Source organism: Ascaphus truei, chromosome 17, assembly GCF_040206685.1.
Source record: "Ascaphus truei isolate aAscTru1 chromosome 17, aAscTru1.hap1, whole genome shotgun sequence".
Classification (NCBI taxonomy): Eukaryota; Metazoa; Chordata; class Amphibia; order Anura; family Ascaphidae; genus Ascaphus; species Ascaphus truei.
Genome location: NC_134499.1, coordinates 16,307,020 through 16,323,428, shown reverse-complemented (window position 1 = coordinate 16,323,428; position 16,409 = coordinate 16,307,020). Strand labels below are relative to the sequence as shown.

The 16,409-nt window shown below is 39.6% G+C and overlaps 1 protein-coding gene across 1 annotated transcript in view; it reads left to right on the top strand.

Annotated features, from left to right (window-relative positions):
- The window catches only part of LOC142468008 (uncharacterized), a 55,925-nt gene that overhangs the window by 24,747 nt on the left and 14,769 nt on the right, over nt 1-16,409 (top strand). The window contains exons 9-19 of the mRNA XM_075574059.1: nt 616-648; nt 3,664-3,696; nt 4,862-4,891; nt 5,676-5,961; nt 7,596-7,759; nt 8,856-8,900; nt 10,508-10,549; nt 10,654-10,933; nt 11,949-12,103; nt 12,703-12,753; nt 15,520-15,805. Coding sequence (XP_075430174.1) covers nt 616-648; nt 3,664-3,696; nt 4,862-4,891; nt 5,676-5,961; nt 7,596-7,759; nt 8,856-8,900; nt 10,508-10,549; nt 10,654-10,933; nt 11,949-12,103; nt 12,703-12,753; nt 15,520-15,805 — 1,405 coding nt within the window. The remainder of the gene's footprint in view (nt 1-615; nt 649-3,663; nt 3,697-4,861; nt 4,892-5,675; nt 5,962-7,595; nt 7,760-8,855; nt 8,901-10,507; nt 10,550-10,653; nt 10,934-11,948; nt 12,104-12,702; nt 12,754-15,519; nt 15,806-16,409) is intronic.

Sequence of the window (16,409 nt, the reverse complement as noted above, 5' to 3'; positions counted from 1 at the left end):
AATTACAAATGTGCAAAAACCTGGTATCCTGTGAACCCCGGGATAATTACAAATGTGCAACAAAAGAAAAGACAATACATATTGCTAAAAATAGTTTGATACAACACATACTTTTTCAAAATTGCATGCATACAGTATACAGTACAAAGAATAAAACAACAGTATCTACCTGTAACCAATTAGGAGAGAATGAAAATAGTGGAGGACTATTGTGTGATAATAAAGATTGGTTAGTATATAAACCTTCCATTGTAACTCCCCCTGATTCAATATAACATAACAGCATGTAGATATTTAAACTGTTAATGGAATCAAAGCCTGCATAATATAGCCACATAGAATAAAGGGTCTTGCGCTGGATTGTTAACCAGAGAATCTCTGGATGAGTCCAGAAATGGATGTGTGTAATCACAAGTCCAAGAAGAAGCTGAACAATGCAGCAGGCAAAAGTGCAGGATATCTAGACAGTAAGAAGCAAGCTGAATGGGTACTTAGCCGGTTCCTGTTCCTAGCGGCAAACGATCAGCTGTTTGAAGCGATGTATAGATACATAGTTTTTATTTAACATAATATAACATGTATATAATGTTTTTGCTCATTATTGTTTATTAATAGGTGAGCTGCCCGTTATACATGATTCTAGTGAAGGTAAGTTATGTATACTAATAATAATCAAATTATTTACGATATATAATAATTATTCTTACCTTCCAGTGCTTAATATAGCAGAACAATACTATTTCACGTATATTTTGCAGAAAGAGCATGCATTGTATTCTTTGGATGCAGAACTGCAGATAGACCAGGGGTGGCCACCTCCAGTCCTCAAGGGCTACCAACAAGTCAGCTTTGCTGGACATCACTGCTTCAGCACTGCTTCCCTGCTGAAGCAGGGATATCCTGCAAATCTGACCTGTTGGTAGCCCTTGAGGACTGGAGTTGGCCGCCCCTGAGATAGACACTACCTAAGGCTACAGCCCCAGTGTCGGCCGCTGCACGCACGCCTGGCAGGCTGGCGGCGCGTGCAGCTGTGTGAACCGCGATCTCCGGTCTGTGGCTGAGCTGCAGGACATTGCGACGGGGGGGGGGGGGCGTGGTGGGGGCGTGGCCATGAAGCCACCCTGCAGGTTCGCCCTCTGGCTGAACTGCCGTGGGGGCGTGGTCAGTGCTCGTTCGCCATCTCCGAAGACTATTTTCTTGTCTTCATAAAATCTATTCGAGCAACGCGGCGGCAAATTGTGTGTCAAGGCAGCTAGTGGGCCCCGCCCTTTCAGGGGCAGTTTTTGTTCCTGCCGCGCACGCTGCAGCATGTACTGGGGACCTAGCCTAAGATGGCATTACTTGTACTCTCAAACTCAAAAAAATTTCCAATTCAAAAAGACAGAGGGGGTGATGTACAGTATCAAAGCAAATTTGCAAATGGAATGATTTTCATCTTGTGCCTGTTTGCATCATTGGATAAAGGTCTTTTCTCCGAGGTTTGCACCGTTAGTCTCAGTCTTTGCTACTTGCTTCTTGCTCCTTGTAATAGAAAAAGAGAACAAAAGGCCTTGGCGCAAGAAAGTCAAATAATACCAATCCTGGTTGATGATGCTTAGATCTGTCCCAGTAGGTTATCACTGATCTCAGAGAAGATCTCCTTGAGGACTGGGAAGTTTGTAATCAGTCCCAGTATACACTTGCTGATCTCACTTGATATCCTCCAAAAACGGTTATTCTGTATATAAAAACAGAGAAAAAACAAACCATTGCGCAGTAACTTCTATAACATGGGTCACTGCTCTCCTCCAAATGCCTACTTACAACAAGTCAGCAGGTCACGGGCAAGGAGTAGCGTCTTAATCTTCAATCAGGCGGACATACTGGATCCCTGAATCTCACGTTGTTTCCCAATCAAAAGTACCCAAGAAATGAATAAAATTTGCATAGCATGGCACCAGGGATAACAATGTATTAAAAAGCGCAAGACAAATAAACACTCACGTTGTTTGTCTTGGCGCGTTATCTAAGAATGCCGCCCGCAGCGTGAGCATTCGGAACACAGTGCAGGAGTGTGGATCCGACCCCAGCTACCACAACGCGAGTATTTGTCTTTTGCTTTTTAATAAATTGTTATCCCTGCTGCCATGCTATGCCTATTTTATTCATTTCATGGGAACTTTTGATTGAGATTCAGGGATCCAGTATGTCCGCCTGCTTGAAGGTGGACGCTACTCCTTGCCCGTTACCCACTGACTTGTTGTAAGTAGGCATTTGGAGGAGAGCAGTGACCCATGTTATAGAAGTTACTGCGCAATGGTTTGTTTTTTCTCTGTTTTTATCTACACAATAACCGTTTTTGGAGGATATCAAATGAGATCAGCAAGTGTATACTGGGACTGATTACAAACTTCCCAGTCCTCAAGGAGATCTTCTCTGAGATCAGTGATAACCTACTGGGACTGATCTAAGCATCATAAACCAGGATTGGTATTATTTGACTTTCTTGCGCCAAGGACTTTTGTTCTCTTATTCTATTACACTGTTGTACAAGTCATATGGATTGATTTGTTGTATGTCCCTTTGGCTGCCAGTCTAATAGCAGACTCATTAGTCACTATAGAATTCACTAATTGTTTTGGGTCACCACCCAATGTAATTTTGTTCATTATTTCACATTAGTCACATTGTGATAATAGTGCACAAACTGATTTTACAATCGGTACATTAGGCACCGACACACTTATTGGTTTTGCAGAAATAGGTAGAGTGCTTAGTTGTATATTTATATTATTAGTGTTTATTTACTTGCTCCTTGTAACCTGACATAGTGTCCACATCTCAATCTACTCCCCCGTTCACATTTTTCCTTGTTTGCTAATGACAAGTGCAGGATCAGTGGACTTGCCAGACACAAATGACTCACTAAGCTTGCATGTACTGTACCACCGTCTTGCTCGCTGCTGACCCTCCATCGACTGCTGACTCATCACCCACCATTTATGCTGACCCGTGGCTGCAGGCCCCACCACCACACTTTTATGCAGTAAACACAAAGAAACTGAGGAATCTACTCCCCCAGCTACAAAATCTATTGAGGAGCTATCACCATTAAACCAACTGGCATGGGAATTAAACGTGACTCTCCCCTGCCTGTCCCTGGTCCCTGACTCCCCCCCAAGCACTTACACGGTCAACACACATTGCAATTGGACCATCTGCTTGACCGCCTGCAAGCCATACTGATAACCCCCTGTGCTGACCAACCAGCCCCATATCTAGCCACCCAAGCACCCCAGCCACCATGTACTCCCTCATGCTCTCTCATGAGCTGGAAACTTATTTGCTGGCTCCTCCCTACACAGGCTCCGACACCTGGGAGAGTCCTCAGGGCTCAGTTCTCTGGTCTGTTTTTTTTAACCCAGTGCAATATAAAAAATGTTAACGGAGTTTGATGTATTCAGACTGTAATTGCCAATTTCTTCACTGGGGTTTTTTGTTTGCCTTCCTCTGGATCAATGTAGAATAATAATAATAGTAATAATAATAATAGTATGAGTATCTCATTAAACTGGAATTTAACAAACATTGATCTCAATAGACATACCTGTTTTAAAATCCAATCTACTCTATTAGGTTAATATGTGATATCTGACCCTTCTTATGTTTGCCTTACATTTGCAGAATTCGCTTACATCTTTAAGGAGTCCGAAGAAAGTAAGTAACAGAAAAAAAATCTGCTACTGCATCTAAAACTGCTACTGCATCTAAAACTGCTACTGCATCTTATTATCCGAGAACACATTAAACGGAGAAGACACGATCAAAGTTAAACAAGTATATAATCGCCGCGCTTCTCCATGTAAGGAGCACGCAGCTGGCGAAGGGATTGGCCATACAAATGTGAAAAACAGACAGTGAATCCCTGCGCTTCTCCCTTTGGGATAGCAAGAGATGGGGAATATATATAAATATGGTGTAAATATCTATGTGATCAAAGTTACACTGCAGCAAAACTAGGACAAAACCTGCATATATATATATATAAATATGTATATATATATACATATATATATGTATATATATATATATATATACATACTGTACATAAAACAGAAAATAGCCGTGTTAGTCCAGTTGCGATAGTGCAGAATTAATGAGTTCTTCAGTATTAGGTGATATACCTTTTTTATTGGACTAACAATTTATGTCATAGGACAAGCTTTCGAGAGTTATCCTCTCTTCTTCAGGTCAAGCAATACTGATATACAAAGGATTCAATGGCTAAAACAGAGTAGAGAGAGGGAAAAAACCCACAGATATTTACTGTAGATAAGGTAGGGTGTTAAATATACATACATACATTACATACATACACAATACTTTTTACCCCATAACAAAGTTATTAAAAAAACTATTATCAAAACTTGTAAGGTAATATATATATATTTTTTTATTTTTTAGCAACAATTATTGTTGATGGTATGGTATTGATTTAGTCAAATTGATTGAATATATAACATCTACTTTATTATATCCTTGTAGTTTTGTGTTTAGTTTACTCTGGACAAACAAACATAGGGTAGAAGTGATAACTTTAGTAGGTGCTTGGTTAAAAGAGTGCAAGCTCTCAGGATTACAAAGGTACCTTATTTAGGCCAATTTGTTACTTGTAACCTTTTGTTAGCTATTAAACGTATCATTTCTACCTTTATTCTTGCTTGACCATTCTACTTGCTAACACGGTATCCTCCTCTATTTGTGTTAATTTTACGCTATAATCAGAAGGGAAACAAAAGAAGAAAGATTATTATCTCCGAAATATTGTTTGTTTATATTTCTAATCTGTATAATTATTGGTTATGTTTTCTTATCTTTCTAGATATCTCTCCTACAGATAGTCCTGAGGATGGTAAGTAATTACAAACTGTGATAGCAAAAGCTACACTTGCCTACTATATATAGTATCCGATCCATGCACGGATATGCGAAACGCAGATTGGACAGTTAGAAATTCGGGTAAATTCATTTTTTTTCTCAAGCCGCACGAGTCCCAAGTACAGTAATATATATATATATATATATATATATATATATATATATATATATAATATATATATATATATATATATATATATATATATATATATATATATACTGTGTATATATATATATATATATATATATTCAAAACTACACGTAGAGAGACACCTGGGAGATATGCAAAGTATATTTAAAGTACCCCATACTACATATTCGATTTCCTCAATACCTATCTTGCGAGGGATCATGTCAGGTCTTGGGAGGGAGGGAATACTGTCAGACACAACATGATCAGTACCCATTGAGTTAAACCAGCTGCTGGATAGCTCCCACCTGTATCATATTTTTATTTATTTAGTGCCAACCATGTATGCAGCCCCTTGCATAGGTTTCATACGAGATCTAGTACAGTAGTGCATAATACTGTACATCAAAGTAAATAATAGGGGAAATTGGTTAATTTGCCAGGCAATTTACAGTAGTGTGTTGGGAAACATACAGAGAGAGCTCTTAATATGTAGCCACCACCCTGGATTAAGCCTTCAATATGCCCCTTATAGAATATTGTCCTCTATAAAGATGTGACTGATGTTGGCGCCAAAGACACTGGATTTTTCTGTACTTCTGGTTAGCTATAACGTTTTATTTTCCAGGTGAAAATCTTGCTTTCAGAGGAATCAGCTCTCAATCCAGCACCTACGATAAATTTGGAGATGCTGAAAATGCCATAGATGGCTCCACCAATACTAGATACATGTCAGGACACTGCTCTCACACTGATCTGGATATAGAGCCTTGGTGGAGAATGGACCTCACTGATACATTTAATGTGACTACAGTGAAGATCACCAACAGGGGTGACTGCTGCAAGGAGAGGATTAATGGGGCGGAGATAAGAATTGGGAACATTGCAGAGATGGGGGGGACGATGAATCCTAGGTAAGTAACTATTCATGATTGTAGTGTGTCAACTGATAGTCTTCCAAAGCTGGGAATGTTTGTGGTCAAACCAACAGCATTAGTTTGGTGACTTCTGATAAATGGGCATCTTTAAAACATTCATAGAAAAGCACACTTATCAGTGTATACCCTGCACCTGGATTGAAAACTGGTTAAAGGACAGACAACAGAGGGTTGTCATAAATTGAACTATTTCTGGTTGGACTATAGTTGTGAGTGGAATACCTCAGTGATCGGTACTGGGACCCCTGCTTTTTAACTTGTTTATTAATGACCTAGAGGTTGGCATCAAGAGCAAAGTCTCCATCTTTGCTTCTGACACTAAATTGTGTAAGGTACAGTAGTAGAATCAGAGCAGGATGTAGAGAAAGAAAATTGCATAGTGCACTTCTGTGCAATTTTCTTTCTCTGTTTCTCAGGGTGTCCTCCCCCCTCTTGAGGGGGGATCACCTCTGAAGTGGGAGCCTCTGGGGAGACGCTCCATGCACGTGCAGCACAGGGATTATTCCAACTATCACTTCTGCAGCACGAGCGCTGAATATCCTATTCCTGCTTTCAGAGCAGGATGTAATTTATTTCCAGAAGGACTTGGAGGGACTGGACATTTGGGCAGGTAAATGGCAGATGAGGTTTAATACAGATAAATGTAAGGTTATATATTTGGGAAACAAGAAAAAACAGGCGACTTACAGAGCAAATTAAATGGGGATACATTAAGAGAATTATTGATGGAGAAGGATTTAGGAGTGCTTGTAGACAGCAGGTTTGGCAATAGTGCCCAAAGTCATGCAGTAGCTCGAAAGGCAATAGAGGGAAGGGAAGTAAACATAATGATGCCCCTTTATAAAGCATTAGTAAGACCACACTTTGAATATGGAGTATAATTTTGGGCACCACTCCTTAGAAAATACATTATGGAACTAGAGGAAGTGCAGAGAAGAGCCACCAAATAAATAAAGGGGATGGATAGTCTCATTTATGAGGAGAGGGTAGCAAAATTAGATTTGTTTACATTAGAAAAGAGGCGTCTAAGAGGTATAATAACTATATACAAATATATTCGGGGACAGTACAAGGAGCTTTCAAAAGAACTATTAATCCAAAAGGCAGTACAAAGGTCTCGGGGTCATCCCTTGAGGTTGGAGGAAGGGAAATTTCACTAGCAACAAAGGAAAGGGGTCTTTACAGTAAGGGCAGTTAACATGTGGAATTCATTGCCTATGGAGACTGAGATGGGCAAAAAAGGTTGGACATCTTTTTAGAAAGGAAAGGTATACAGAGATATACCAAATAAGTAACATGGGAAGGATGTTGATCCAGGGAGTAATCTCATTGCCCATTCTTGGAGTCGGAAGGAATTTATTTTCCCCTTATGAGATATCATAGGATGATATTTCAGTGGGTTTTTTTTGTTTGCTTTCCTCTGGATCAATATACTGTAAGTACGGATATACTGTATGATAAAGTATCTGTCTAAATGTAGCATAGGTTGATCTTGATGGACGCATGTCTTTTAGCAACTTCATCTACTATGTAACTATGTGACTGCCATAATGTGTTAATGGGTGCAATAACAGCGGCTACATCTGTAAATGAGACCTTCTTTTATTCAGATGCACCAAGATTGAATCCTTGGGTCTTGGAGAGGAACATACATACAGCTGTGGGATGATAGGGCGATATGTAACTGTTATCATACCCGGAATAGCCGCTTATCTAACCCTCTGTGAAGTGAAAGTTTATGGCTACAAGGTTTCAGAAAATATAACTAGCAACTGTAAGTAAATACATTCAAGAGGTCAAGTTATGGACTCAATACACTGTTTGTGAATGTTTAATGAAAAGCAAAGTTTGCTTGTTGGTTGACTTTGGTGATATGGATGAGTATTGCATCATAGTGTTATGCAAATGTCTGTGTTTCATGTTGATACATTGTGCACTGTTCTTACTTTATTTCACATTCAAACTAAGACTTAAGCATTGTAGCATGAGTTACTAATCAAACATATTCTTTATCAAAATAATCTGGTGTCTCACGTTCTGTAAAATGAGGACATTTTTATGGTATATTTATCTCCTTTATACATATGCCCATACTTACAAACACACGTGTCAGTATAAAGGTCTCTAAGTGTATTTGGATGAAAATGTACCTTATATTATGTTAAAAATGTTAGAATTGGAAACATAATTAAAATTATGTTGCATTGTAATTTTTACCCCTTTTTAATCTAAGGTTGTAATTAATTAACCGTTAATAGTGCCAACTGGGGGGTTATCACACAGCAACTTCCATTTAATGAGAGTTGCCATGTGATCGTGCCCTGATCGGTACTATCACACTTTAATAAATACAACCCTATTAAAGAGCTTTACTAAGCGACTATGCAGGGCATTGTATCCTGATACAGTGGTGGGGAAATCCTCACATCAGTGAATCACATACTACAGACATAGCCAGACTCAGTTTTACCAGAGCCACAGCATAAAAAGCAAAAAACTGCAGTACCAGCCCAACTGCATGGCATTATAGCACAGCAACACTGCATGGCATGGCAGCATTGCATGGCATGGTGACACTGTGTGGCATGGCAGCACTGCATGGCAGGGTTGCAGGGTGGCAAAACAGCACTGCATGGCACTGGGGCACTGTAGGGGAGAGGGGGTCTGTGCTTCTGGTTTGGACCGCCTGCAGTGTTCATTCCATCACTTCCTGTGTTCTTCCCCTGCAGAGACAAAGATATATTTGGCTACATCTTTAGGTCTTTCATAATATTGGCCTTTAGGGTGCGCCAATTCTAAGCACTGTAGTAAATCTGAGCCTTCGTCTTTAAAGAACTACATTTTAATTTAAAAAAAATCTGTACTTTCAGTATCACCGAGTTTCCATAATTCCGAGGAGGATGCTGAATTTCAAGGTAAGTTTATTAATGTTCTATTATTAGTATTTTCCATTTCAGAGTCTGAACCTTTGGTTCCTCATGTCAATCCCTCGTACTACTAAGAGATCCCCTGTTTGTTCAGGATATGTTCAACTCAAATATGTGGCATTTAAGCTGATGCCAAGTCTATTGGTCAGAGTGACCTCATAACTAACTATCACCTATAGACTTGCAGGAAGCGGTCCTCTTTAAAATCATCGGTTCCTAACTTATCTTATCAAAGCAGAACGCAACAGAAAAATGTTTGCTGCCTGGGTGCAATCTGCAGTAAAGTAGTTATATAAGTAGGTAAATAACAGGCACTCCGGGACTTTTCATTTCGTACATAAATATTTTATTAATGCAGGTCAACGTTTCAGTTCTCTATGGTAGGGGTGCGCTAACTTTTCAGTCTGCGCCTCCTGCTAGCTCTCCCCCCACCCCCCCGTTCTCGCGCCCTTCCCCCTTACCTGGTGTCTGGCATCTTCTGACGTCACGACAACGCGACGTCATGTGACCCGCGGCATTACCATGGCGACACGTCACTGGAAGCCACCGGAGATCAGGAAAGGGAAGTTACAGAGCCCTCGCGCGCGCTCTCCGGCATTTAATTTAAATGCCTTGGGGAAGAGCGCGGGGCCTCTGTAAACGCTGGTCCCCCCCAAAAAAATCTCACGCCCCAGAGTTTGTGCACCCCTGCTCTATGGAACCTTTTTCAAGACAAGTGAAAGAGACTAACCTTAAACACAATGACCCCAGAAGCCATAGAAAAAAATGTATGGACTTATTGTTCAAACGGCTCTGCTCACCTCTGGTGTGGTCGCTAAGCAGTCAGTACTAAGAACACAATGTAACACACGTGCGTGATACACTGAAGCACCCGTATGGACTAAACAGCGAAACCTAGCTGTGGAATCAACGTCAAAGTTTATCTGCACGTAATTAAAATACAAACTACTCTAAATAGGATATATGCCTACTTGTGTGCACACACTTTTTGTATTATATTATGTGCTATGTTCACTGCAAGATATAGCATGTGTTGCCATATTTAATCAGCAGTCCTGCTCCATAAGACATGTTGTGCAATGATTTAGTTGATAAGTATCACTCTTTGCAGCACATTCACTTGAGTGAGCCTTAAGTGGTGTTCCACTCGGATGGTGTTTTACGGAATACCACCACAGGAGGAGCGGCTCAGCGAGTAAAGACACTGACTGGCCCTGAGTTTGGAGCAGGGAAACCTGGTTCAATTCCCGGTGTTGGCTCCTTGTGTGTGCAAGTCACTTTATCTCCCTCTGCCTCAGACACCAAAAAATATAGATTGTAAACTCCACGGGGCAGGGACCTGTGACTGCAAAATGTCTCTGTAAAGCGCAACTTCAAAATAGCAGCGCTATACAAGAACATGCTAAATTATTATTATTATATTACTTAATAAATATAGTTTTCTCTGCTCCATTCACATAACCTGGCATCCAGCCCGGAATTTGTCTTATGAAGAATCACTTCTTCGTAAATATGGCTCTTGATATCTACAGTACTGTATGTGTCAGGATTATCTATTATATCCATATTAACTGATAACTCATTTCTTTACACAGCGGCCAGTTATTTGAGAAACATTCAAAAATATTCAAATGCAGGTAAGTACCTACTGGAATCGAAATCATTCTGTATGGGTGACCATTACCCTCCCTTTCCTTCTATGCCACCAGGTGAAGGCAATGCTAATAACTTTCATCTTCAGCACCTAACATAGCTCTACTTGGACTCACATCCCAGTCCAGCACTGATGAAGAAGGGGAATCAAAAAATGCTGCAGATGGCTCCTTGAAAAACAAGATTCCAGCTTCTCAATGCGCTAAAACTAAGGAGGAGTTTGAGCCCTGGTGGACAGTGGATTTGAAATCGGACTTCACGATCTTCTCCATCGCGGTGACCAACAGGGGAGATTGCTGTGCTCAGGATCTTGATGGAGCCGAGATTCACATTGGAAATTCTGCTACCGGTTGGAAGAAGAACCCTATGTATGCATCATATGTTACAAGTTCCACTAAATTAACTTATCATTCATTTTTAAACTAATAGCCCAGTTTCTTACAAACCAGTTAGTGCCCTGCATCAAGTCACACAAATACCATTTCTGCAATTAATTTACATACAGTATTTTTAGTGCGCGGTATATGAATTTGAAACATATTGAGGCTAGATTTTAACAAAGCTGAACAGAATTCTAGTCAACATACTGTAATGCAGGGGTGCTGAACTCCAGTCCTCAACCCCCCACCCCCCTGCCCTTCCAAGGCCTTAAAACCTGGCCTCTTGGGGGGGGGGGGTGTGGCTTAAGGACTGGAGTTGAGCACCCCTGCTGCAATATATAGTTTGGCACAGAACTGTTCAGCATGAATGGAACACAATATAATGTTGGCTGGTTCATTTAATATCCTCTTGCTTACAATTAAAGTGACCACTACGGTGCAGTTAGAGGGATCGTCAGTCAATGTTGTTCTTTCCAAAATGGTCATTGCTGTTCATCTTAGAGAAAACAATTCAGATGGACATACATTAATGGGACAGTTCCTTGTTAAATCAGAGCCATCTGGTCGGTAGCCAACTTCATATTGAATCAATTTCTTCTTTCTAATATCCCTGAATGTAGTGCAAACTTCTTGTAGTTGTATCGGTCCTGGATATTGTGGGACATATTAACTAAACCATCTTCTGCCACAAGGCACCTTCTGGAACTGGATGACACTTTACAGCCCACACGAGTCAAAGTGATATGGAGTGTCTGCCAGATCCCAGGACGGGCCTAATGGCAGAAGACTTCTTCATAAATATGAGCCTGTATGTGATACTTTTTAGTAGATCAACAAGAAGGTCTTCATACAGTAAATAAAACAGTGTAACAAGGTATGAATCCACGTTTACCTCTGTGAAGACTTATATTGTTGGTCAATTAAAAGGCTTTGCAATCTTTGACAAATCTAGAATACCCTTGTACAATAAATAATTCTCAGAAATACGTTATTCCCTTTACAGCTGTGACACTGTCCCCTCCATTGGCCTTGGAGAAACCTTCTTATTTGACTGCAATAGGATGAAGGGACGATTTGTGACTATTGCTATTCCCGGCAACAATGCATCTCTGACCCTCTGTGAAGTACAGGTGTTTGCTTTGAGTGTGAACACACCAAGTAAGTTCAATGTTAAACATAGCAATTCAATGAGTTGCAATAAATGTTCAAATTATTTGATAGTAGGCTTGATAGATTAGCATCAATGGCAAAACAGCTGTATAGCATCACAGTCAAAACACAAAAAAACACATAGATCTTACTAGCTCTTAGTAAATAGAGGTGCAGTTTTTTGCACCAGTTCTTCAGCAGAGTGAGTTTGTTCCTCCTCCACCTCCGCAATCTACTTTCTTCTCCTCCTCCTTTCACGGGGTCTGGATGGGAGTAAGACATACTTAATGAAGATTATGCCACACTGTGCTACATTAATGTAACGTTAAGCCTATACTAAAGAGATATACAATGGACATTGTTTTTTTTGTATGTAATTAGCTTTATCGATATGTGTTAAACACAAGGAAAATAATGTCTGGATCTGCTGAAGGTAATATAATGTTATTTGACCTGATTTCACAGAGCTTAGTATATCTGGACCCTAAGAACAGGTTGTCCTGGTAAACATAGAAAGACACCAGGCAGTCCAGAAAAGATCCCTAACTCGACAGATAACTCGTCTGCTGTTGCAAACTGACGCAATGTTTTTATCTTTTCTATATCAGATATAGATGGGAAGATGGAATATATTGATCCGCAGAATCTGCCTCATGGAGGTAAATCTTACTTCATCTGTAACATGCCTTTCTGTCATTTACTTTCAGGTAGAATTGCAGAACACTTTGTAATAACTCCAGCACAAGTACACTTTATAATAACTCCTGCACATGTACCTTTTATAATAACTCCACCAGATATACACTTTATAATAACTCCAGCACAAGTGCACTTTAATAACTTCAGCATATGTACATTTTATAATAACTCCAGCACATGTACAGTTTATAATAACTCCAGCATATGTACATTTTATAATAACTACACCAGATATACACTTAATAATAATTCCTGCACACGTACACTTTATAACAACTCCAGCACATGTACACTTTATAATAACTCCAGCACAAGTACACTTTATAATAACTCCAGCACGTATACACTTTATAATAACTCCACCAGATATACACTTTATAATAACTCCACCAGATATACACTTTATAATAACTCCAGCACATGTACACTTTATAATAACTCCTGCACATGTACACGTTATAATAACTCCTGCACATGTGCACTTTATAATAACGCCTGCACATGTACACTTTATAATAACTCCTGCACATGTACACTTTATAATAACTCCTGCACATGTACACTTTATAATAACTCCTGCACATGTACACGTTATAATAACTCCTGCACATGTGCACTTTATAATAACGCCTGCACATGTACACTTTATAATAACTCCAGCACATGTGCACTTTATAATAACTCCAGCACATGTGCACTTTATAATAACTCCAGCACATGTGCACTTTATAATAACTCCTGCACATGTGCACTTTATAATAACGCCTGCACATGTACACTTTATAATAACTCCAGCACATGTGCACTTTATAATAACTCCAGCACATGTGCACTTTATAATAACTCCAGCACAAGTACACTTTATAATAACTCCAGCACGTGTACACTTTATAATAACTCCAGCACATGTACACTTTATAATAACTCCTGCACATGTGCACTTTATAATAACTCCAGCACATGTACACTTTATAATAACTCCAGCACATGTACACTTTATAATAACTCCAGCACATGTGCACTTTATAATAACTCCAGCACATGTACACTTTATAATAACTCCAGCACGTGTGCACTTTATAATAACTCCAGCACATGTGCACTTTATAACAACTCCAGCACATGTACACTTTATAATAACTCCAGCACAAGTACACTTTATAATAACTCCAGCACGTGTACACTTTATAATAACTCCTGCACATGTGCACTTTATAATAACTCCAGCACATGTGCACTTTATAACAACTCCAGCACAAGTACACTTTATAATAACTCCAGCACGTGTACACTTTATAATAACTCCAGCACAAGTACACTTTATAATAACTCCAGCACATGTGCACTTTATAATAACTCCAGCACAAGTACACTTTATAATAACTCCAGCACGTGTGCACTTTATAATAACTCCTGCACATGTGCACTTTATAATAAATCCAGCACATGTACACTTTATAATAACTCCTGCACATGTACACTTTATAATAACTCCTGCACATGTACACTTTATAATAACTCCAGCACATGTGCACTTTATAATAACTCCAGCACATGTGCACTTTATAATAACTCCAGCACATGTACACTTTATAATAACTCCAGCACATGTGCACTTTATAATAACTCCAGCACATGTGCACTTTATAATAACTCCAGCACATGTACACTTTATAATAACTCCAGCACATGTGCACTTTATAATAACTCCAGCACATGTGCACTTTATAATAACTCCAGCACATGTGCACTTTATAACAACTCCAGCACATGTGCACTTTATAATAACTCCAGCACATGTGCACTTTATAACAACTCCAGCACATGTGCACTTTATAATAACTCTTGCACATGTACACTTTATAATAACTCCAGCACATGTGCACTTTATAATAACTCTTGCACATGTACACTTTATAATAACTCCAGCACATGTGCACTTTATAATAACTCCAGCACATGTGCACTTTATAATAACTCCTGCACATGTACACTTTATAATAATTCCAGCACATGTACACTTTATAATAACTCCAGCACAGCACATGTACACTTTATAATAACTCCAGCACATGTGCACTTTATAATAACTCCAGCACATGTGCACTTTATAATAATTCCAGCACATGTGCACTTTATAATAACTCCAGCACATGTGCACTTTATAATAACTCCAGCACATGTGCACTTTATAATAACTCCAGCACATGTGCACTTTATAATAACTCCAGCACATGTGCACTTTATAATAACTCCAGCACATGTGCACTTTATAATAACTCCAGCACATGTACACTTTATAATAACTCCAGCACATGTACACTTTATAATAACTCCAGCACATGTGCACTTTATAATAATTCCTGCACATGTACACTTTATAATAACTCCAGCACATGTGCACTTTATAACTCCAGCACATGTGCACTTTATAATAACTCCAGCACATGTGCACTTTATAATAACTCCAGCACATGTGCACTTTATAATAACTCCAGCACGTGTACACTTTATAATAACTCCTGCACGTGTACACTTTATAATAACTCCTGCACATGTGCACTTTATAATAACTCCAGCACATGTACACTTTATAATAACTCCAGCACATGTGCACTTTATAATAACTCCAGCACAAGTACACTTTATAATAACTCCTGCACATGTACACTTTATAATAACTCCAGCACAAGTACACTTTATAATAACTCCACCTGACTTTTTAGTTCCAAATGTAGCGCCCAAAGGAATTCCTTCACAGTCCAGCTACTATGGCTACAGCGGAGAAGATAAAGCAGCTATTGATGGATCTCTGTCCAGCAATTACATGTCAGGTGAATGTTCACACACAAGAAAGGAATCCAGTCCTTGGTGGCGATTGGACCTGAAATCCACCCTTCCCGTCTACGCTGTTGCCATCACAAACCGAGGTGACTGCTGCCGGGAACGAATCAATGGGGCTGAGATCCTTGTAGGCGACTCTGAAGAGAAAGGAGGCATTGGTAACCCCAGGTAATAATCTCCCACTGATTACAGTAAGTACTAGATAGAGAAATGCAGACCAGGAATATGCCACTCGGCTCCACTTGAAACGCTGCAGTTTAACTGAACTAACAGTTTCCTTTTAAATATAAAGTTACTTCTGTAGATATTTTTGAGAAGGATATTAAGAGATAATATTAGAAAACTATCTGGCTACTTCTTCATTTCGCTTGTAATCTCCAAGATGTCTGTGTCTAACACATTCCTTCCAACAAGGTAGATAGACGAGATTTAGCACGAAGTGTAAAGACAACGATAGAAACTGTAATATAGCTATAGTAGGTTAAGAACAGTTCAACACTCAAAAAAGGTCACTCATTTAAAAAGAATCTGCAATTTGTAACGATTGGCAACTGAGTTTATTACCTCCCCCTCCTGCCCTCCACCTGCATACTCCAGTACCACCTCCACATTCCTGTGTTTGTGTGTGTTAGTGTGTGTGTGTGTCACAGTCTGTGTGTGTGTCACAGTCTGTGTGTGTGTTATTCTCAGGGTCCTGCCTCCCCTCTCTCCTGGCTCGCAGCCCCCCTCTCTCCTGACTCCCCCCCCCCACGGCCAGCCCCCCTTTCTCCTC